The following is a 24244-nucleotide window of genomic DNA, read 5'->3' as shown; positions in this document are numbered from 1 at the left end:
AGCTACCACTCCTCCTAAAAGTCACTTGGGAGGCCCGGTTGCAAGCGCCACTTAAGGGATGCAGTCTCACCACTTACCAAAAGCAGGTCGACATCCTCAGACTGAGAGCATGGGGAAGGAGTTTTATTAATTAGTGTTTGTAAATATTTATAATTGGGCAAAATCTTCTCAACCAAAGGAAAAGCATCTTCTGACAGACACAACAGTTTAAACAGTTTTAAAATTCAGCCTCTCAAGATAACTCCTTACAAAGACATTCTTTGTTTCCCTTAATGAGCTGTTTGTCTCAAATGTGAAGACAATCTATCCAGTTTTCAGCACAGGTCAGTGTCTCAACGTTCATTATTTCACCACCACATTTTGAAGAAAAAAAAAAAAAAGATTGTGCTTGGAAACCCCGTTGCCGGAGGAGGGAGGAAGCTGCACCTGGCTGCCAGGGAGAGACCTCACCGACCAGCATCCCTGGGAAAGCACCAGTCTCAGGGACTTGGAATAAATCTGCTGAGAGAGACAGCCTGCCATGCACGGCCCACGCTGCTTGGCTGTGGCCCTGTGGGAGCTTTTATTTATTAGGCCCAGTCTTTTCCAAAGGGAACGTTGCATATTATGTGATTTTTTTTCTGGTTGATATTCAAAATTAATCTGTACTGTGCCATAATAAACTAATCAGCTTGCAGGACAGTTTTACCCTGCAGCTTGCCACAGAGCACAGAAAGAAAAAAAAAAGTGTTTGCAGAATGATCTAAATTTGTCTCCTGAATCTTGGTTTTAAACCTTCTCGCTCTTAAGCAAAGCTAATTTGGAGAGCATCGATGTAAGTCTCTTTGTTGTTGAATATGGTCTCACAATATTATCTTCATCTTAGCTCTGCAGACCCAGAAGAAAGAAAAACGATAGAGTCTGGGGATATTATTTATATTTATATTCATATTTACTTGTTTATTTTTCTTACAAGTGCCACAACTTCGTTTTTTGATGTAAAATACAATCTTGTGCTAGAAATGCCTAGGACTTTAAAACTATCTGCTTTTGAGCTATTTGCATGAAGCACATATATGGAAAGACGAATTGAGGCAGTGCACAGGGGACGTGATGCATTAAACTTTGTCACTGCAATATACCTAAGAAAAGAATTGCCAACGAACAGGAGAAAGTTCATTTAGAAATTATGGAAAAGATTTTTCACTGCCCAGCGCCTTGAGGACATAAATGGTTCAAAATTGTAAAAATCTGCTCTGAAATATCTCATTCTGTGAGTTTGATTCCACTATTGGTCAAACCCTATGTCCCATAAGCAGAGTAACAGATAATGATTTTTTTCTAATTATAAATTGGAGGCCTTAAAAGGAAATGTTTTCTTTGCCCTGGAACCCCAGTCCTAAAGTGAAGTTTCCTGGATGTTGGTACTTCTTTTACATGGAAAAGGGAAATGCAAACCAGTGACCAGAAATAATAGCTAAATTCAAACAGGGCTCCAGCAATAGCACTGACGTGTTAGTTTTCAGGGAGCACTTAGGTAATTCATAAAGTTAGACAAAGACAGAAACAGCAAAACATATACAGAACATTATCAACATTTATTTAAAATGGAGTTTTGCATTACCACTGACGGCATCGTATTCTTGTTGCCTGGTGGAATAAGAACTCGGAGATCTGGTTTACGGTTATTCATCCCTAAATTCATGGGGGGAGGAGATTTTGCTTGCATATTCTTGTTCAAGTTACCAGGTGAGACCAGCAGACCTGGTGAGTTTCGGGGATTGCCATACCCGTTCCCTGTTAACACAAAACAAGGAGAACACTCAGGTGGATATCTAGACTCAAATATGTTTCTAGAGAATACACTCCACGAGATTAAAAATAAAAGCTTAGGAGGGTAAGACACACAATGACACAGAGGGACAGTCCAGGGGCTGACTGACTGACCCTCCACGTGAAGAGCAACCCAATCAGTTAGTTACTTAATATTCCTCTGAAGGAAGATTAAAAACTTTTAATGAGAAGAGAGCTAATAGATATCAACTTGCTCAGAAGTCAGCATATACTTTTTTTTCTATTAAAAAAACTCGGGAAGAAAGTCAGACAGTCGTTCAGGGTCTAAGCAAAGTACAGAATCGGTCCTGCACTTTCATTGACTAGCTCGGCAGAGGCCTGGCTGGCGTGACTCATCTTTCAGTTCAGTGGTTTGGGTTTTATTCTGTGTCTGTATGTCCTTCAATGAAGAAAGGGCAGACCAGCAAGACTGTAACATCTAGGACAGGCTGGAACAGTAGCCTCTTGCACGTTTTGCTGTTCAGTTCCCTTTTCTTTGAGTCATTTCTCCCTAAGGTTTTCTTCCGTCCACTTTGCCCTCCTCGCTAAGTTCAGGGTACGAACCCGAAGCCTTGCTTTCCTGCTCTTGCACAACTTCAAAGAAGCAGGACTCCTTTTCAGGAGCTGAAATGAAGGGATGATGGCTCCACTGAAATGCTGACTCACCAGGGCCTAGGAGTAGCCATCTAATGAGAATACTGGAAGGGTTTTCTTAGGTTTCTGATGTTTAGCCCCTACTAACAGAAAAATGGACATCTGAAGGTCTCCATTTCTCATAAATACTGCTCCGTGACGGGAAGAGCAACAGAGGGAGTTGATGCAACCTGAGCTGACACAGAAAGTCATCTGCTGGCTTCCTCTGCTGCCTCTGATCAGAGAAAGAGAGAAACCAACTAGCTGATTCAACAATCCTTGCTGGAAAACTAGACAGTTGTTTTCTGAAGCTCTCTAAAGGAGACAGTCAAACCTCATTGTTACTGTCATTATCGCAGAACACAAGTATCTATTACCCCAGGACGAATGATACTGTGTGCCACCCGGTGGGGATGCAAAGACAAGGCCCCAGTCCTCAAAGGCCCTGCGATCCCTCAGTGGCAACCCAAGACACACATGTGTAAAACGTAGAGACCAAGACAAGGCAGCTGAGGGCGAGATGCCCTCAGTGTAACCCAGATTAAGTGTCAATGAGTTCCCAGGAGGGAAGAGATTATCCAATAAAGATTCACGGAAGAGGAAGGAATTGATGTGGGTCTTGAAAAAAAGAGAAGAGATCGTAAGATCTCTGGGCTTGCGATGGGGTGTTGGGAAAGGGCCGAGGTGGCAATTTACAGAGCACAGTCAGGGACACTTTGAGGAGCCGGGTTAGAAGGGAATCCATGAGGAGTGTCGGAGACCCTAGAGGGACATGGAGCTGGGGCCCTGGAGACCTTGAATTCCAGGCTAAAATGTCTTGGGTTTAAATGGTGGAAAAGCAACTTGAGAAGGTTGCGCAGCAGAGGTATAACACAGGCCTCTAAGTGGACAGAGAGATCTGCTGGCATGGGGACATTCTGCAATTAGGAGGGCCCGGCAGTGTGATCCAGCCTGGAGACTCCTGTGTTGGCCTGAGCTAAAGCTGACGAGGAATCAGGAAGGCAAAGCGTAGGTATATTTCGGGAGATATTTATGGGAACATCTTTTGAATTAGAATATATTAGAGGCACGCTGTGTAGAGCACATTTGTTCTTCATATCCCATTCATTTACCTGTCGCATTTTATGCATGAATAAACAGACTGAATATATAACAAATAACTACAAAATTAAATCTGTCAATTGGATTGTGCATAAAATTCTCCACATTACTGGAGGGAAAAAACCAAAATAAAACAAATGAAACACCCCCAAAACATGTGTAAAGTACCCAGTAGTTGCTTAAGAAATGTTGGTTGAATCTGAATATATATTACTCTTCTACAATAAAACTTTAAAAAAATTAGCTAATTTTCTAAAGCCAGCTAAACATGTCAAAAGCCAAAATTTTCTTTTACAATTAGCTGGGACAGTTTTCTGTGATGAAAGCTATCACACGAAACAAATATATTTACCTTTTATCCGCAGGAGAAATAACACACAAAGCATATGTTCACTTAGAAAAATGCCTGATGAAATGGAATGCTCAAAGGAGTCTTACCAACTCATTACGGTGACTATATTAGGGCTTTCGTTTTAATTAATAGAGTCTATTGGATAAAAAGGGAATGAGAAAACCAACACAAAATTTGCACCATACTTTCCTGTCAGCCGAAGTTCAGACTGACACACTGAATACATATGTCATTTATCTATTAAGCCTGTGTGAGATCTGGTTTAAATAAACAATCAAATGGAAAATTAGCTGTGTAATTTCAAAAGAAGGGGAAAAAAAAGTCAGTTAAGCAGTGCAATGAAGCTTGAATAGATCAGAAGAAACTAAAACCCCGGCTCGGTAGATGCAGATACTGGTTTGCATGGAGGAGTTATTTTGCTAAAAGGAAGTAAAACCGCTTCGTAAAATGTGTTGTCCTGTGATAATGGTGAGCCCTGGGCCCGTGTACGAAAATGGAAATGCTTCACAGAGGCGCTGAGAAGTTTTTTTTTTTTTTTTTTTAAAAACATTTTCTACAGTAAACTCTCTGAGAAATTCTAACAAAGCCTACGTCTTTTTGCCCACATTTTAAACAATGATTTGGGACAGCAGTAGGAAAAAAAAAAAAGTAAACATACATTATAGTTTTTCATCCAATAAATGCCTCAAAACTAAAACTAAAAAACCTGACTTGAAAAGCATTCTATTTTCCTCTTGGAATATTTCCTGTTATTTGGAAATTATGCCATTTTAGAAGATTCAGTCACATATTTTAAGCTGTTCACATATTGAATGTAAAATATTTTGAACCATGATGACACTTCTTAAAAATCATATTTTTAGAGCCTAAAGTTATTTTTAAGAACAAATAAATTCTGCCTTTTACCGGTGAATTTCTGCTGTTTTTAGCACATTGTGCCAGCTAGCATTTTGGAGCCGTATAATAACCATTTCTGTTTCCAGCCACCAAGTTGTTATTCTTTTGGCATAATATAGATTCAGGAATGCAAGACTGTGGATCCTAAACCAGTGATATAGAAACCTATCATTTGAAAATCAATGATGAATACATGCGTGTGGTTTACTGCTAAGAAGAGCCTGCATTTAAACCGGCTCGGAAACCGCGGCCTCCTCCTCACTCAGAACCCCATGGCCTCGCGTTGGGGCTGATGTCCTGCCTTAAGATAAATTCCCCAAAGAGGACGGCCCCGTTCAAAGCCAGGGCCTGGGGAGGTGGGAAACACCACCTCTGAACGACCTTCTAAGACACAGATTCAATCTTTCTTCATGCTATGTTTTAAAATTACCCTCTGACTGGACAATTACCAATTTAGATGTGACTGTATGCAGATGTCACATTCCCTTGACCACTTAAAAGCAAAAAAATTATAAAGCACGAGTGAGTGGATTTCCTGATTATAGATTATAAGAAAATGCAGAACAGACCAACTTTAAAGTCAGTTGGTTTTATAGTTTCATTCGAGTAAAAATATTGTTTCACATAAAACAATTTAAGCATTCATGATATAATTTGGATAAAGGATAAGAGAATCTACTTCGGCTGGCTACAAGTTTCTAAACACTCATATTAAAACTAGTGTAAATAGAACTTGAAATGTGGTGTTATGAGAAAAAAAAATTTTTTTCTCTTCAGTTCACTTGAAAACACTTGCTGCTTTTTTTTATTGACTCCTATTTTAAGAAGTTGTAAATTCAAAGAACATATTCCTGGCTTAAGACGGTGTGAGGAGGACATTGCCTTGTCTCACAGAGCTCAACTGAGCATGTAGCGCTCTCTGAGCCCAAAGTTCTGAAACTTTCTCTTATTTGGGTGTTCAGACATTATGAGCCTTTTCACTTTTTTTTCCCCCAGTACTTTCAATTATAAATCAAGCATATAAAACTAATAAGCACAAAACAGAAACCAGTCCTATGGATGAAGGCTAAGTTTTTCATTGGCACGATCTTTTTTTTAAGTCTCCCAAATTGTCCTCTTGTCATCTCCTTCCAATTCCACATCCATTCAGATACCAAATCTTGCTAATTTTTCCTCAGAAATGCCTCTCTCTGTCCCCATTGTCACCATCCTGGCTGAGGCCTCCATCACCATTTGACAGGTCTTTCAATGGCCCCCCATCTGGATCCCTGGTCTCTAGCTGAAGGCTTCTTCACCAGGCCTTAAGATGGGCTTCAAGAAGGTTGTGAGCTCCTTAAGGCTGTATGCAAACTTTTCTGCATATGTATGACAGTAAGCGTAATTCACAGTCCCAAGATTTTCTCTAAAAATCTTTCTAAAGTGCTGCTGCCATCAAGTTCCTTTTTCAGATCATACTTAATTAACACTGTTGGGTCGGTGTCCTGCTTGGCTCTCAGAACTGCGCATAGTTTGCCCCACTCTATCTATCCAACATAACTTCCAATGGCCACAGGCAAGCTCACGGTCCTCTGAATATGCCTGAGTCTTTGCTCTAGCAGCTCAATAACTAGCAGTGTTAGCTCTCCTGTTGAATTCAAATTTACTTTTAAGGATCAGCGAATGCCCCAACTCTTTCATGATGCCTTTCAAATAACTTCAGCCGGCCTTGCACTGACACTCGTCTAAACTCCTGCTCCAATTAGAGGCAGTGGTAACTACCCAGAATACTAGTTAAGTGTTTCAGATGCCCACAAAACAGATATGCAGACTATGCTGGAAAAATCAGGGATTATTCAGGAATGACACTAAAAGTTAAGTTACTGAGGGAATGTGAGATGAGGACTGAAGATGGAAGGTGTAACTTGCTAATTTCAAACACTGACAGTCTCTCCTCCTTACACTACTTGAGGACTTTTTATATTTTAGGTAAAAATTAGATAGTGATAACCAAGTATATACCACTGAGACAAACTGCTTATCAGCCATATAATATGAAAGTCAGGAAATCGCGCAAGTGCCCCCTACTAAATTTGCTTAGAGACGGTTAATTGAAGCTCCTTTTTCACCTGTTGCACCTGTCCATAGCACACTACCTTAGCTGACTGCAGGTGGTAGAATCAAATAAAGTAGAAATTTTCCCTAGTGAAAAAGAAAATTCTGAGACACTGGATCTTTTCTTCTACACTGGCAAGTTACTGCCATCGGTTGTCTCTGTATTAGGATGAACCTCAACAATAATTTACTCATACGGAACTTTCCACCGAAAGATGGGCTGCACGATATTCTAAGGAAGGGAATGGCAGAAGGGTGGCAATTTAAGAGTGAATAGGATTTTATTAGATGGTTCAGAGAAAGACTTCCCAGAGAGAGAGAATGCGTGACAGAGAGATCTCGGAGTCACAAGTGTCCTGGGGCAGGACAAGCATTCCTACGAAGATGAAATACTCAGTGTTTTAGGGTATGAGGTTTTCAGAAGTTGGAAAAGAAGGCTTGGCTTACATAAGCCTCTCAGAGCATGTTAACTTTACACTGCAGACTTGACACGAAACTTTATGTTCTTGAAAATAAGCACCCAAAGTCAGTTTGTGAGAGGTAAGTGATGTCGTTAACTCTGCATGTTAGGAAAATAACAACCGTGGCAGTGGAAAGGATAGATTAAAGGGGGTTAGGCTGCCACTGGAGAACTAGTTCGGACACCCCTGCCATAGAACACATGAGGAATGGGGTCTGAATGAGGCAGTGGAGTTGGGAAGATTTACAAGGCAGATGGGAGTCGAGGACAGGGAGGATAAAGTCGATCAGTCCAGGTTCTAGTCATGACTCCATTAGAGTTCCTTCGATCATACTGAGGCTTCTCAAAGCTAAGTAATGATTTCATTAGCATGAGAGAAGCATAAAAGTAATCTGAATCAGAGACTCCCACAAACTCGCCTGAGGCAGCCATCACCAAGATGACTGGGCAATAACATTAACAATAGCAAACACTTTATATAGTATTGTTTACCAATAAATTAACAACATTAAGCATGCCCATTAAGAACCCAGAACAGTACCAGGCACCCAGTAAGTGCTGTATAAGTGTTTGCTTTATATATGGGTATAAAACATCTTCAATCTTCATAACCCTGTGAGGTATTAATAGCATTTTGTGTTACATACTGAAGAAGAGAGAGGCCTGGTCCTTTGCTCAATGTCAAACACCTATCAAACGGTGAAGCCACGATTTGAACCCAGCAGTGCGTCCACAGTCCACGCTCTGAAGTACAACACTGAGCTGCTCCTTGAGAATTGGTTACACTCTGAGACTGTGAAAACCCTTCTGTGTCAAATCTCATTCTAAAACTACGGGAATATGAAGAAAAATAGAGGAAACAAATGAAGTGTGAAACCAAGGACATGAGACTCAAAGGTCCCCCTAAGCCAGAGGTAGTGTGAAAGCTTGAGGGACACATTACATGGTCAATGTGGCCGTCACAAAGAGCAGTTCTGGTTCAGAAGATGCTGAACTTATACAAAGAGCACAGAATGGTGATGTTCCAAACCATATTTCTGGTCTCCCTCTGGATAAATAAATATTTACAAATAGGAAATATTGGGTTTAGCTGCACTAAATGCCAGAGCAGCTGTTTAACTTTCAGTGTGCTATTTCGAGTGGCTGATTAAATATGCTTTTAAAGGTAGATTTTGTAATATTTTAGTCAATAATCTTCTCCCCTGTAATAGAGGGTAAAGATGTTTACCGACCTACTGTCAATTTAAGAGACCAGCTTCCCTCAGAACCATTTAACACCATAGTGAAATGCCCAGTATTTTATAGTATCTGCTCTTAGTTGTTACCTGGAAAATAATTTCTAATACATAGGTGTATAAAATTTACTTTGTTTAGTAATTTCTTGACGGTATCTTATTTTTAGCAATCTGGAGCAAACTGCCACAGGAAAACATTAAGTTGAACAGATAGCTGAATCTCTCATGTAGTAGTTTTCTGCTTTTACTTCAGCAAAATGTTTTACCAACTTAGGTGTTTTTTTCCTTTCATTAGAACAATTTTGAAAACATTTACAGTACAGTCCTGCATCGCTTAACGACGGGGATATGCTCCGAGAAATGTGTTAGGAGATTTCATCATTGTGCGAACATCACAGAGCGTACTTACACAAACCTAGATGGTATAGCCTAGTACCCACCTGGGCTACACGGTACTACTCTTATGGGACCACTGTCATATACGCGGTCTGTTGTTGACCGAAACATTGTTACACGGCACATGACTGTGTACTGTCTTGTTAAACTAGAGATGTTACAGACATAATAATGCTCACTACTATCAATTAATTTTACATTTGATTTTTAAAGGTTTTAAGATGTTAGTTTCCATTATCAGGACATTGTTTTGTCTAAAATAAACATATATCTTTTCACAGAAAATTACTTTAAATTGTATACAGTAGAATCGCTCATACAACCCACTACTCTACTGGAAGTAACACACTTAAAATAGTTTTCAGTGGAAAAGTACTATAACCTTCAAGCCTTCAGTCCTATGCTCACTTCACCCTGAATGCCTAAAACCCTGTTAAAAGCGCCAGGAACTATAAGTTATTCAGCTGTTGTGAATCACAATCAGGTTTTTTTTGAGGGAAAAGAAGATCTTTTTCATGGGATGGCTGTAAGGGAAAAGGCAACCACAAAACATCTGGAGGTCAGAAATCTGGGAATGATGAAAATTTCAATATGCCGACTGTAGAATGAGGGCAAATCAGATTTCTGATTCTTATCCTGGTAAAGACTCCTGATTACAGATTCTTAAACATAAAATCAAGTCTCCACTCTATCTGGGGGTTTCTTAGGGGAATAATATAATAATGCATAATGTTAGACTATGAAGAAACTCCTGTGAAACCTCAGTGTCTTTTGTGGTGTATTCTTAGAAAAATACCCTAAGAATACACCAAAGCCAAGACTATTCTTGGCTGTACCAGTTAGAGGGCAGCAGACATTCTAAAAAGAGACTTGTCTCCTCTGCTTGACTATGTCATAGATTTCATATCTACCCCGCTTACCACTGATGTTCCTTGGATGTGATTTGCTTCATATCTTTTGTGAATTAGTCTATCTGTCAACTAGATGCCGAACTTTAAACATTCAGTACATATGATAAACTCTGGTTTGTGAGGCAGAAGGAAAGAATTGTTACTTATTGCTATGTTGTTTTTTCAAAGATGGAGAGTCCATGTCAGAAAGTAGGTTCGTGTTGGCAAGCCACTCTCTCATTTGTCTTAACAGTCACGTGGATTAGGCATTATCATCCCAATTTTTGACAGACGAGGAAACTGAGTTCAGGGAGCTTCCGTGACTTGTCAGGAAGCGGGAGTGCTTTGATTTGATTCCAAAACACAGGCTGCTTCCACTATATTATTACAAAAGCCAGATGTTTCAGATTTAGAATGCATCCTTGTATTGCTCCCTCACTCTGAATAAAGGCTCCATTTGCAAATAAGGAAGAAATTGACAATCTGATATTTCCAGTGCAAAAAGGCACTCAAAATATCAGTCTGCTTTGAGTACTGATTTACTGAAGGGATAGTTTTGAATTGCACCATAAAAATGATATTGAACCTTGCTATCTTCAAAAAATCCCACTTAACAATGAATGATAGATTTATGACTCACTTAATTGTTCACTTCTTGTGATTTTGGGGGCTGTCTCTTTGCTAAAAATGAGGGGGTGTCTTCATTATTGACACAATCGCTCATTCTTTCAGTCATTTTTATAAACAAAAATATTGAGACAGTAGAAATTAGAGAGAACGTGACAGAAGAGAAAGAATAATTACTTGTGGTTTTAACATTTACACAACTGCTGCAAACACATCAAAAGATCATAATGCTCAAAGGGAAATGTGTTGCACTGCACCGTACTGTGCTTCCATTCTGCCTCGGATTTATTAATATTTCCTTTTTCACTCCCACCCTTGAGGGCAGGGGCTGTGGTGACATCTCTGTGAAGCCTGCCAGGGCACCAGTAACTCCCTGCACGTTTAATAAATATTACTGGAATTTCATTAAACTAAGCTTTATCTTTTGCTTAGGAAATCAAGGATATAGATAATTCTAATACCAACAATAGCTCACATTTATTAGCAAGCATTTACTCTGGGGCAGAAACTGTGCTAGGTGCCTGGCATTGATCATCTCACTTAATTTTCACAACAATCTTGCAAAATGGGAACCCACAGACTTTCCAAGGGCAACAAGATCTTCCCTAAAATAATGTGTCTATCATCTATTTTCCTTCGTTATTCCATTACTCTGAATATCTGCTTCTAGAATATTTTCCCAAGTTACTGCTTGAGCAAAAGTTTTGCTCCACGATTTTCCAGTTTTCTCTAAGTTGCTTAATATTAAACTAAAGGTTCCTTTTGAATGATTGTTATGTAAATGAACATTATCATGTCTGAATACGTACATTGGCCATAGATTTAGATTTGCTATTATTACTATATTATAACATATATTCATATCTCAGGGCTTTTTTCTCCTCACACTATAAATACAGCATCATCAGTTCTTTGTCATAACTGGAGGCTGTAAGTGGAGTCTAAGGTCAAGAAATTGTCAAAGAAGGGCATAGTGTTTAGTAAAACAATTAACAAGTAAATATTAAATTCAGTTAAAGCAACTGAAATGGAGCAATAATAATAAACCAAACGAATACTTAGCACCCTATGGACACATCTGTAGATTATAAATTGAAATTGTTTATCCAAGTTTTTGGTATAATATTGTTTACTTCAGTTTAAAGTAAACTAAAGGAATACATTTGATTTGATCTTTCCAATATGAGACTGCATCATGACTATATATTATACTCTTTGAATGGAAATTCAAATGAAACATACTATGTAAGACCAACTGTAAAATTTAAGTGACTGGCAAAGGTTTGTCTAAAAACAGCAAATTATACTCTTGGCTGACAGCCTTGAAGTCCCAAAAAGTCCCTGGTAGGTAAAAAATTGATTTCCAAAAGAGGGGTTTTTTAACCACATCCCTCCTTCGGCATCTGCTGTCTACTGATGCACAATTTCATATCAGTGATGATTTTGAAAAGAGCTTTTCTTTCCATTATCTCCAAATAAAATCTTAGAGTGATGCCAAAAACAGGGAAGAGAGAAATCAACAGTGTATAAGGAAAAAAGACAGCTAAGAGAAAAAAGACAAATGTTGAGTAAAACTAATATTTTAGGAGGAAATATTAACTACTTGAATTAATATTAAAAATGACCAAAGTTTTATCATCAGTCATAGTCCTAGGTAATCAATGGGATACGAGTGAAGAGAGCAATTTTCACATTGCTTTACTAAACATAATAGAAGGATAGCGGATAAAAAGCATACAACTTGTGAAGTCAGAAATCATGATATACGAAGCGCTCTAAAATTTGCTAAAACACTCTTTAAGAAGTTATAATCCAAAATTCGGTTTTTCCCTCTGGAAATCAAACTCCTTAAGAAGTAAGTCAGACCAAAGAGGTTGACAGCAGGTTTTATGATATCCTGACTTAGCCTGTAACATTCGTCTTTTTGACCTGCCCATCACTTCAACATCGCCTCTAGAGAATGGTGTCAAGGTGGTGCTTTGTCTCTGATTTTCCAGGTCTTGTCTATGGAAGGTGGACACTGATTTTCTTGGCAGTGGCTCCATATCACGTGCTGTAGATCATCTAACCAGAGGACTAAGTATTTTTTTCCTATAATCTAGATAACCTTGGTTTGAGTTAAAAATGTCATTGCTTCTTAATTTCATAGATAATAATAAAGCAAGCCTGTTGGCTCTTTATTTATGTTTCGGGTGAACTCTCAAGATAAAACTGCAAATGAATTCAGAATATGTTTTTGCTTTTAAAGATTTTATTTTTCCTTTTTCTCCCCAAAGCCTCCTGGTACATAGCTGTGTATTTTTTAGTTGTGGGTCCTTCCAGTTGTGGCATGTGGGACGCTGCCTCAGCATGGCCTGATGAGTGGTGCCATGTCCGCGCCCAGGATCCAAACCGGTGAAACCCTGGGCCGCCGAAGCGGAGCACGAGAACTTAACCACTCAGCCATGGAGCCGGGCCCGAATTCAGAATTTTTATTCAGAAGAATTCAAGCTAACAGAATAATACTCTCAAATCAAGAATCCAACTATTAACTTAGATATTTTTTCACATGCTACTTAATAATATTTTAAGAAGTAATACAAAATTATACTTTTATACTAACAAAGACACTATTCTTATTTGAGAGCAACTAAATGGTACCCCTCTCCCTTCCTTGAATATTGCAACCTGAATTTGTGTTTTGTTAGGCAGCGAAAATGTGAACTTGTTAAAGCCTATCGTTTTAGACTGAAGTTTTAACCACTTCACTGAAATTTTAAATCATTGAGTAAGAATTGCAGAGAAGTCTTTTTCCCTGATATGAAAGTCAGCCAAGAAATTTTGGATAAGTATTCTGAAAAACAAATACTGGCAAAACAATGGTACTGGTACAGAATAATTAAACATTGTATGACCTTTTCCTCTCTTTGCTTACTTCTCTTCTATGAGAAATTTCGCTTTTCTAAAGATAAACGAATTTCAAAAAATGTCATATAAGTAAAGTTTTATGATTATATGATAACGCCTTGTATGTAAATGGACTCTAAACCTATTCGTGTCTTATCCCCAATGTGAGCACTAAGTTCAAAGGTTCTAAGTCACGGCCTAAGGTCTTGCTGGCTGGAGTCTTTTCAGTCTGGCAGCCTGATCTCCTTATTCGCCGCTCAGTGATTTAGACACGGCCGTACACGTACACTGCCACCATCAAGTCTCCATGTATTTAGCTGATATAAATTAAGCATTCCAGAAGTGACAATGCTTGACAACCAAATGCATAAAGTAGTAAACAATTAACAATCAAAATAAGGAAACAGCTGTTAGTTTCTTTTTATATAAAATTATATCTAATTTACAATAAATGCCAATTAAAATTATTAACCAATATACATAAATCTCCTTTGCCTTATTGTCAAATAGCTATGTGGATTGTAAAATTCTCTTAAATTTTCAGAGTCCTAAAGGCTTTTCTTCTCTCTCTCTCTTTTGTTTTTTTTTTGGTCTCAATCATGAACCAGTAAACCCTTGAACATACTGATACCTTCAACTCAATAAAAAACCACCACGTTATCAAAGTGAAAATAAAGGGTACTAATAGGATAGTGAATAACTCAACACAAGGCTTGCTGTGCTAATGGTTATTTCTATTAAATCTAATGATTACGAAACGAGCTCACAATCATCAATAACCACTAAGATTAGCATGTTAAAGCTTTATTGTACAGAGATATGACAAAACGTAATTTAAAAGCAGTGACTTTTCGTTTTGGTTGTTGAGAGGAAAGGATGAATAACTGTCAACTGAAACCTAGCAATGTCACTGTTACTAATGTATTATAATGATTTGCTGTATATTTCCCTTCTACCAAGACTACAGCCTTATCCTGTTACTTCTTTACTATTCACTTGCCTTCATTTTTGAAATTACTTCAACTTAAGTGGTAAGAGGTTCGTTGTTTTAAGAGGTGATTTGTGATGGTCTAAGATACTAACCCACATTTCATTTTACTGCTATATATCAGCTCTTTAGGTTTTCCATTAAGTATGTTAGAGAAGTTAGTAAAACTTTCCTTTGTTGGCCAATGGTGCTCAGCCATTTAGTCAAATAATTAATTTGTTATTCATTGTATATAGTATCAGAAGAATATATTATTTTTGTGAATTACAGATCAAGGGCATATCTTTTTGTATTTAAAATTACATTATTTCTTTTAATGGAATTAAATATTACATTTAAAAAATTAAATATTTTTTCTGTTTTTGACATCAACACTATTAAAAATTTATGTCTACAAGATCAACTTTTCCCTTATTCAGCTAACAAACATTTACTGCGTATCTGCCCTGTGCTCTCTCTCATGCCTTGAGCTGGAAATAGAAACTGAGTAAGACACAGTTTGCCTCCAGAGGGCTGAGTGTCCAGGAGAGGGATATGTACCCAGACTTTGCAATTACAATGCAATGAGATAAGTAACGTAGGCACAGGTTGCCATGGGAGAACAGAGAAGAGGTGCAGAATTCCTTCTGGAAAAGTCAGGAAAAGATTTCCTGAATGGTTGAGCTGAATTCTGAGAGATGACAAGGAGTGCTCAGTAGCATGAAGCAGGAGAGGGAAAGGAGGGCTGGGAATGCATACATGAAGGAAGCAGCCTCCACGATGTCTGGAGAGTGGCAGCACAATGTGGTGGTTAAGAACATGGACTCTGAAGACAGACTGCCTGAGTTCCACCCTGGGCAATTACTTAACCTCTCTGTGCCTCAGGTTCCCCATCTAGGGAAGGGCATAATATGAATACCTACTTTAAAGGATGGTGGCAAGAATAATTGAGTCACTTTTTGTAAAGCACACAGTAAGAGCAATTCAAATGTCTGCCATTGTTAGAGTTGGAGTGCAGGGTTCTTGATGGCAGTCGCTGAAGGGAAGAAAGTTTACGACTGGAGAGTAGGGATGAACCAGAGATAAGAGGCTCAAGGTTAATTCTGAAAGAGTTGGGAAGCCACTGCTGGATTTTAGGCATGTGAGTGATGACCTACAATTATTTTAGGCTTTGCGAAAGACTAATCAGTCAAGAGGAGACTGGAATGGGATGCAATGTGAAGCAGGGAGATGAATTAGGGTGCTCTGGAAACAGTCCTGGGGTGCTGCTACAAGCCTGAACCAGGACAGTGGGACAGGAGTGGAGAGAAAAGGGTAGGTTTAGGAATCACCTTGGAGGCAGAGTTGGTAAGACTTGACTCACTGGATGATGAGATGAGGGAGAGGAATAGCTCAGGGACTGGATGCGAAAGATGCTTCTTCCCTCATGAGACTATCCCTTTTTTACAAGTTGAGATGATTTGATTTTGAAAAAAACTACAAAGACTGAAAAGTATTTAACTTAATTGCAGAATCTTTACACTTAGCCTTAGAGTTTCTAACTTTTCTGAGACCTTGAATTTCAATGACAATATTCAAAATTTAGAAGATATCTTTTGGCTATTTTGCTTTAGTTTTCTTTTCTGAAAATGTAGAGACGTTCTGGCTGGCCTTGTGTCCCCCTGGTGTAATGTGATTCTCTGACATCAGCACAGATATATTCAGCTTCGACATATGATCCTGGCCGGCATGAGAAAGAAGGGGAAGACGTCTGAGCCTGTGAGCAGGACATGACAGCTAAGCTCAAGACTAAGTGGCATCTGCAACAGGTGCTCTGTGGAACCAGAGTTAGAAAGGGCTTCTTCCTCTATTTTTAACAAGTGGAGAAGTAACTCTTTCACAACTATACAGAAACTGAAAATTAGACGCTCATGGCTACAAGACACAACCATCAACATATGTTTATTGTCATCAGGGTAGAGTAATTGAATGTCTTTTTGCTTCCTTCTATTTTTGAAGTAGAAGATTCTCATGCCTATGGCAGAGGTCCTGAAGCAGGGGGATGAATTTGCTAAGCTTGTAAGATTTTTTTAGTTCAATGACGCTATAGTCTATATGCGGTTAACTTTTACGTTGACAAGATCGAGTGTCTTCTCTGTCCCTGGAGGGCCATTAAACTTAGTGGACTGTCAGGGAATTGACAATGACAGCATAATTGAACAACCAAACATTTCTTCTTTTCAATACAGAATTCTAAAGCATTCTTGCTGTTAAGCGGTAACAAGAGGCCACTTCCATCAAAGCTGAGTAACCCATCCCCTTCGTCCCAATACGTTCTTTCCTACTTCTAATAACTATCATCATGACTATTGGCTGTTTCCATCAGAGCAAGCAAACTGGTGCATCAAGATAGTGGAGAAAAGATAACATCTAAAGCATTTTTCCTATTTTATCTTTTTCTTGGTCTTTGTGACAATCCAATTCTTAGTCCCCACCCTTCTCTCTAACCATAGTGTTTGGCAGAGACTTGAGTCCAAGAAACACTGGTCTGGCTTTGATTTGCTTTTGTTATTTGGAGGCTACAACCACAAAGTATTTTTCAAGGGAAAAAACTGAGCACTTCATTTCAATGTCCAGCAAAAGAGTATATTGAGTTTACTCATTAATTTGACTCTACCTAATTGTGAAAAGATAGATAAAATGGGAAGCTAGCGCCATTGATTCTCTTTGTAAATTCACTGTGTAGTTCTAATACTTTTTCTTCATTACTCACTGAATTAGTGAAGAGCCAGCATCGGAAGTGAGAAACATTACCCCTAACTGGATGTATTTATAAAAATGTTTTTATATGTCGATCTTTAAAATCTTCTTTCTTATAATTAGTAGGCTATTATATTTGACCCTGGAAAAATATTTTAATTAGGCTGTCCATAGATATTTCTATAAACTTGAATTTTTTTTGACATTTCAAACATAACCTTGTGTCATTCATGCCTACTTCCTACTATTTTAAATGTATGGCATGTTCCAGCTGCAGGAATTACCATGGTTACTTATTATGCCAATAGTGAACTGCAGTTAGCATTACAAAGTATTGTGCTGTCTTACCTCTGCATTGAAAATGACACCAATATCTCAATAATCACAATAATATGAATTAATATAGAATCCTGGAGAAGTGTGACTATAAGACAACTGGACAGGGGAAGTAAGTTCTTAAGATCTGAAATATATTTAAGGGGCTTTTTTGGGTTACACTATATTTATATTCTTGAAGAGCTCATCTTAATGCCAAATGTGGTTTTATTTTATTAACAATATTGTTGAATGGTTATAATCTCACTCTCTCCTTTTCTTTATGCATTCTCCTTTAGAAATGTACAGGAGTTGGGTACTTCTTTGGGTAGAAAGTGATTCACACTTAATGTGAAACGATTAACAGAGAACTCAGTGGCTAGGTTTGCTAAAGGTACTTTTGTGTCCAGAGATGGTGTCCAGGATTAAATTGATTTGATGAGAGCTCTCAATTGGGATTACATCGACTAGCTGAAGTTTTCTTAAGGAAACTTCTAGTTAATAAATAGTCTTCTTCTAAGTTACTATCCAGTCACTCCTGCTTCATGAAAGTGCTTTAGACAGATCTCTCAACTTTACTTTGCTCAAAAGACTCACTTCCTGCAAATCACCCAGTAAAGGAACCCTGAACAAAGCCACGTACTACAGAACAGAAGTCTGTACTCACCTGCACTGGTGCCTGCACCGGATGTGAGGTCTCCACCCATCAGACCACCTATGGATTAGAGAGGAGGATCAAAAGGCGAAAGGCTCACAAACAACACGCTTCTTCCTTAGCAACCTCAGTATTTTGTCCTCTTCCCAAAGTCCTAAATTTGTAAAGTATTATCTAAGTCGGATGGCTGACATTTGTTTTATTGTGACATGCTGTGCTCAAACATTAAAAATACATTCACTCACTGACATTTTGCAGAATCTTTTTTTCCTAAGAAAGATCACATTTTAAAAATCCAGTCTTTGAATAGTTTCTGAATTTTTATTATTTCCAAGTCTAGTTTTTCCCAAGAGGATATTTTATAGAAAGTAAAAAAAAAAATAAGGTTTACCATATGCTCAAACAACCACACATTTGATGTTTAATTCTTTGTAAATTTATTTTATGCAATGAATTTCGTGCAATCTTAATTGTCCAGAACTTTGGTCATTTCATGAATCTACTCACAGTAATGACCTTATTTACTACCCATATTTTACTTACTGACACAATAAAATGTGTTTCATCGGCCACAAATTTAGAAACACATACTTATTTATTGCTAACTTAAGAAAGTACGTTAAAATTTGGCAATGTCTATCTATGAGAGCTGGGATGTTTCAATAAGCAATTGAAGATAATAATTACTTTCATATTTTAAAGAATAAAATTTAGTCAAAAGGATAAAATATCAGCTAGATTATTTTCTACTTGCTTGAAAATTGTACTCTATAGTTATTAGTTGGTTCTGGCTTTGGAATTAGAAGAAAACGTTCATTACATTTTAAGAAAATTTTTATTATTTCCAATCAAGTAACATTTTGAAAATAGAGTATGATATTTTTTAAAAAATAAATGAGCATGAGCTTATCAAATAGGAAATTCAACTGCACTTGAGAATGATCTGAAAGGAATACATATGGTTACTGAAAATTCCTCTGAAAAATTTCAACCATATTCGAAAGTAGAGAGGATGGCATAATGAAATCCTTTATACACATCTCTAAGATTCAAGATTTGTCAAGATTTTGTTATGTGTCTGATTTTGATTGTATTTTCTATATGAAGTTTCTGTAATAAAAAAGTAATACATGTGTAGTTCTAATTATGAGGCTGATATTTAAGTATTCTGAAGGAAAAACTATTCTGTGAATAAACTACTTTTAAAATAGTTATGTGTGTCTAAGACATATTACAAATTTCCTATGGAGTGCTTTTAAAAAATTAAAATGTAAATATGTAATGGTTTGCTGCCTATGACTTAGAAATACAGTGATTTTGGGTGCTTGTTTCATTTAGTTATATTCAGTACATGTTTACTTAGGTACGACTGTGAGCCTGGCAAGTCAAGAAGACATTCTTCCCTTGAAGGTTCTTTAAATCCAGTGGGGAAACAAGACACATATTCAATACAGTACATCATATTGTGTTCTGCTTGATCTGAGTGCTAAGAAGGGTTGGTCTTTTCTTGAGCAATAACTTCTTTTCTCTGGGACACTGTGAATTGTACAACTGTAAGGATCTCCTAGAAGTGTAGAGAGCCGGTATATATATATCCTTATGATGTGCCCTTTGAGTTTTGTTTTTATTTTATACTTCTTATAAATTATGCTATCCTATTACATTTCCTTTCTGTATTAAGTCCTTGGTGGTATAAGTAAGTTACTGTTTACATTAATAAAAACTGGTCAAAATAATAAACAAATGGGATAAATGCTATGAGAGAACACAGAGGACGGTTTCAGAGAAGAGGTGGTATCTGGCTAGGAGGAAAAGGGAAAATGGCATTTGAGGCAGAAGAGCAGAAACAAATGCAAGGAGACAGGGTATTTGATATTCTGTTTGAGAAAGTATGTGGTTAAAATATAGCCACATGAGGAGACTGGTGACAGGCTGAACAGATAAATTGCAGATTATGAAAGATTTCGAAAGATATGCTAACGGGGTTCGGCTTTCTCATGCGTAAGACCTAGCAGAGGGTGGGTATTAAGCAACGAAGGAAAGTAACAGATGGAAAACTGGGAAACTCAACATCTTGTAGATAAAAGAGCCTTCTTGCCACGAGTGGCTCCTCCCCACGATCTGTGAACACTGCGTCCTTGTAGGGACATACCTGTGTTACCTGCACTTGGAGGTCGATGTGTTACACCAGGAGACATACTATTCCTCTGCAGAGAAGGGTGGGCCAGTGGCAAAAGGTTGGGGTTTCCCAGTGAACTGACGGGGTTGCTGTATACCAAACTGTTGTGGCTGGACACTGGGATGGAGACTGGCATCTCAAAGTTGGGAGGTGGGACAGCCTGTAGGAGCCGGAAAGAAAAAAAAAACATGGGTAAAAGAAAAGAACAGAAACAGGAGCCCTCAGGTAGAGACAGCCTTTACTTTTCCAAGAAAAAGTTCAAATTCTACAGGGTTTCGTGTCTAGAAGACCATTAAGAAGAGCTCTCAAGATGTTCAGATCATAAATTGATTTCTTTAATGTGCTTAGAACTCTTTCTTTCCAACTATTAGAAAACGTTTCACTTTTGTTTAAAACAAAGCCCCATTTCATTCGACTCCATTGTCTTTGAATTCCATTCTATTAAGTAATAATTGTTCATTTGTGATATCTGAATCCGGTGCCAGAAATGACTTTGAGATCAAAGGTACATGATTGTGATGACTTCACATAGAAAAAGGAGGATTAAAATGCAAACCAGAGTCTTTGGTTTAATTGCTTATTGAAGCATATTTATGCAGAAGTTTAATGATATAAAATCATCTCCAGGCATGTGAACAGCATATATACTTTAATTATTATTTTTGAAAGTCTGTCTTTTGAAAGTAACTCTAAAGATAATAGACATTTTAAGATAGAGAATTCGACAGAGCAGGTATCATTCAATAATTCACATTTTTAAATGATAGTTCAGAATATATGCTACGCTTCATATTTTGCGATATCCTGACACTGACAAATGCAAGACCTACATATCTCAAATGAGAGAGCTGGTAAATATTTAGTGAACTGAAGCTCTGTCTAATTAGAATAATTCAGGTCCCAATTATTGATTTTTATTTGTATTTTACTGTATTTGTGTTTTATTGGTATTACTTTGGCAATTTAAGCCAAAGCATGCTTATTTTTCTGTTTGCACTAACTAGATCATCATAGTTGTAACTCCCTCCCTCATTTTTTTTCACTTTTAACATTATAAATGACAATACTATTTGAATATATTGCCAGAAGACTCACGGTATCAGAGCATACAGCATTCTTAATAGAAAATGGATATGTGTGTGTATGTGTGTATCTAATATACACATATTAGAGACAGGGTTTATATAGAACATTCTCTCAGGGATTCTCAAATAAGCCACTGTGCAAATTTAAATGCATATATGCATGTGGCTCAAAGTTTTCTTTTTTCCATTTCTTTTCTGTAATCCTAACATCAACTTCCTTTTACCGGTTGACTGGCTGGCCTGCATCACACCCTGTGCTCTGCAGTAGCTTGACATTTATCCCAGTGATGATTACAGGACTCTTCTGTATTTATGCTCGTCCTCCCTTATTCTTTATTTTTCCTATTTTTATTTTCTTCCATGATCTGGACACATCAATATTGACAAGAGCAAATGTTTCATAACACTTTCTATTCACATGTCTTCGATTCCTCATTGTTTTACAGGGAAATCAAAATGTTCAAGCGCTATATTAACACAGTCATTCTTCATTAGGCTTTATCTCTTGTCAGTGGGGTGACAAAGAATAATTTTGGATAAACACTATGATATAATGGAATATGTTTGATAAGACATCAGAGAATGAATATATCTCCCAATTTCCAGAGACTTTTTAAACAACAAAAAATATTAGTGTATACTGTAAAATGAATGTCTATAAAGTCAATAAAATATTGCATTCCTTTATGAAAAGGCCAAGTAAGAATTACTCTAGCACACTCAAGAAAAAGTAAAGGAACTAGGCTAGCTCTTCTCCATTGGGCCCTCTGGATCTACTCTCCCCGTCTTCACTGCTCTGGGCCCCCGACGGCATCCACAAGGCTCCCCTTGCCCTCTGGCTTCAGCTGGGCCTGTGCAGGTGCTGGCAGAAGTACGGACTGTAGGAGAGAGGTTAGGGTATTTTTCTACTGCAGCATTGTCCTTGCTGGGCCATAGGTTGGCAGAGGCTGCACTCCCCTAGTGAAGGCCAAGCTTCGTTCTGGGTCCTGTCTCCCACAGACAGAGATCTTGCTGGCCTCTGGTAAATCCTCCCTCTTGTTCTTTCAGGCCTAGAGGTGCTAACAGCTTCTAGGTTGCAATTCCTAATGTACTGCACTACTCCTTCAGGTCTCCCTGAACTCCACCCATCTGTAAACAGTCCTTTTACCAAACTCTCTTCAATTACCCCTTTGAGTTTGCCGTCTGTTTCCCCCTGGATCCATAATAGTAACTCTATAAATCTAGGATAGTGCTACTCCACAGTGGTGGACTAGCTCCTTAGGGAGCATTGTGGAAATCTGTGGGAGTGTTTTTGGGTGTCACAATGATTGGAATTTTCTGGGTGGGTAGGCAGGTATGCTGTATATCCTATTACGTGTAGGACAGTTCTATACAACAAAGAATGGTCTCTTGCCCCACCCAACTTTCAAACGCCCCACTGGACATTCATGTGTGTGAAAAACTCTGTTTATAATGATATGAGTCAGAACTAACTTTGTTCTGCAAACACCAGGTAAGTTTTATACACTGAAACATAGATTTTATTATATACTGAAATTTCCAGAAATGTAATTACTGTGTACATTAAGGGGATATTCTACTTTGTTTTGTATGGAACTTTATTAAGAACTGTTCACCATCTTGGGAAATCATGCCACCATTGGCAATTCTGCTTTTGTGACTTGGGCTGTAAACGTAGCACACTGTTTCCTCTCAATTCACTCCATTAAAAAGTTTTCCTTCACCACTTCACTAAAAATGCTCTTGTTATAGTCATTAACAACCTTTGAGTTGCTAAGTCCAACCGTAACTTCTAGGGCCTCACAGCTGATCACTCCTTCTTGATAAACTTCCTTTCTTTCCAGGACTCCCAACTTTTTCTCCTACCTCGAAAGCTGCTCCTTCTCAGCCTTTGTCGCTGGTTCTTACACTTCTCCTTGCTCCCTGAATGTAAGTATATCACTGTCCTTTTCCCTCAGCTCAGATCTCTCCTTCCAGCCTTGTATATCCAAGTGCACCCTCAATATTTCTACTTGAAGGTCTAACAGACATCCCTCAACTAACTCCAATCTAGCTCCGCTCATACCTCTCCCATCTCCAGCTGAGGACAGCTCACTGCTTTCAACCACACAGAATAAAATCCTTGGAGCCACCACTGAATCCTCTCTTCTCCCACACCCCACATCCAATCTGCTAGGAAATCCTGTTGGCTTAACTTCCAAATATATCTAGTCTCTAGCCACCTGTCACCTTCTAATGGCTACCACCCTGATGCTAGCACCATTAGCTCTTGCCTTGATCACTGAAGTCACCTCCTAACAGATTCACCTGTTTCTATCGTTGGGCTCCTTTTTATTTTCAACCTACCAATCAGACTGATCCTTTAAAAGCATAAGTCAGGTAATGGCACTGCTCTACTCCAAACCGTGTGACAGCTCCCACCTTACTTGGAGTAAAGTCCAACTTCTTCCCATGGTCCACAAGGCCCTATAAATTCTAGCTTTTGTCATGCTCCATTATCTGATTTCCTATCACTCTCTTCCTCCCTCCCTCATTCTTGTCTCATTTCCATGGCTAATTCCATTGCCTTTTTAAGTTTCTTCTCAAAATCTGGCCTTCTCAAGGAAACCCATCCTGATCACCCTGTTTAATCCTGTATCTTGCCCTGCCCCCACCCATCTCCTGACCTCTTTCCCTTGCTCTCCTTTCCCTTCTGTTATAAAATCAATTATGATGTTGACCAAACAATGTCCCCTTTCATCAAGATGCTACAGCTTTTTTGCTATAAAGTAATGCAGAGCCTAGCCAACTTTTTATTATATGAATTGAATATTTCTCTTCAAAGGAGAATTTTTAGGAAGGCATCGTACTAACATAAAAATACAAGCTTCCAATTTACTGTGTGTTATTTACTCAGCAGGCACTGTACTATATAATTTGCATAC

General features: G+C 38.2%; 1 protein-coding gene across 50 annotated transcripts in view; it reads right to left on the bottom strand.

The window, feature by feature from the left end:
- Window positions 1–24244, bottom strand: part of MEF2C (myocyte enhancer factor 2C) — a 166214-nt gene that overhangs the window by 12744 nt on the left and 129226 nt on the right. For 43 of the 50 annotated variants that reach the window (XM_023618024.2, XM_070233340.1, XM_070233310.1 and 40 more), the window contains 4 exons: window positions 20209–20395; window positions 18069–18116; window positions 1604–1776; window positions 78–101 (listed from right to left, as the gene is read on the bottom strand). In XM_023618024.2, coding sequence (XP_023473792.2) covers window positions 78–101; window positions 1604–1776; window positions 18069–18116; window positions 20209–20395 — 432 coding nt within the window. The remainder of the gene's footprint in view (window positions 1–77; window positions 102–1603; window positions 1777–18068; window positions 18117–20208; window positions 20396–24244) is intronic. The other 7 variants (XM_070233331.1, XM_070233346.1, XM_070233329.1 and 4 more) reach the window with 1 other exon arrangement.

The sequence above is a fragment of the Equus caballus genome, chromosome 14 (genome assembly GCF_041296265.1).
Source record: "Equus caballus isolate H_3958 breed thoroughbred chromosome 14, TB-T2T, whole genome shotgun sequence".
Taxonomy (NCBI): Eukaryota; Metazoa; Chordata; class Mammalia; order Perissodactyla; family Equidae; genus Equus; species Equus caballus.
This window is presented reverse-complemented; position numbering and strand designations above follow the sequence as displayed.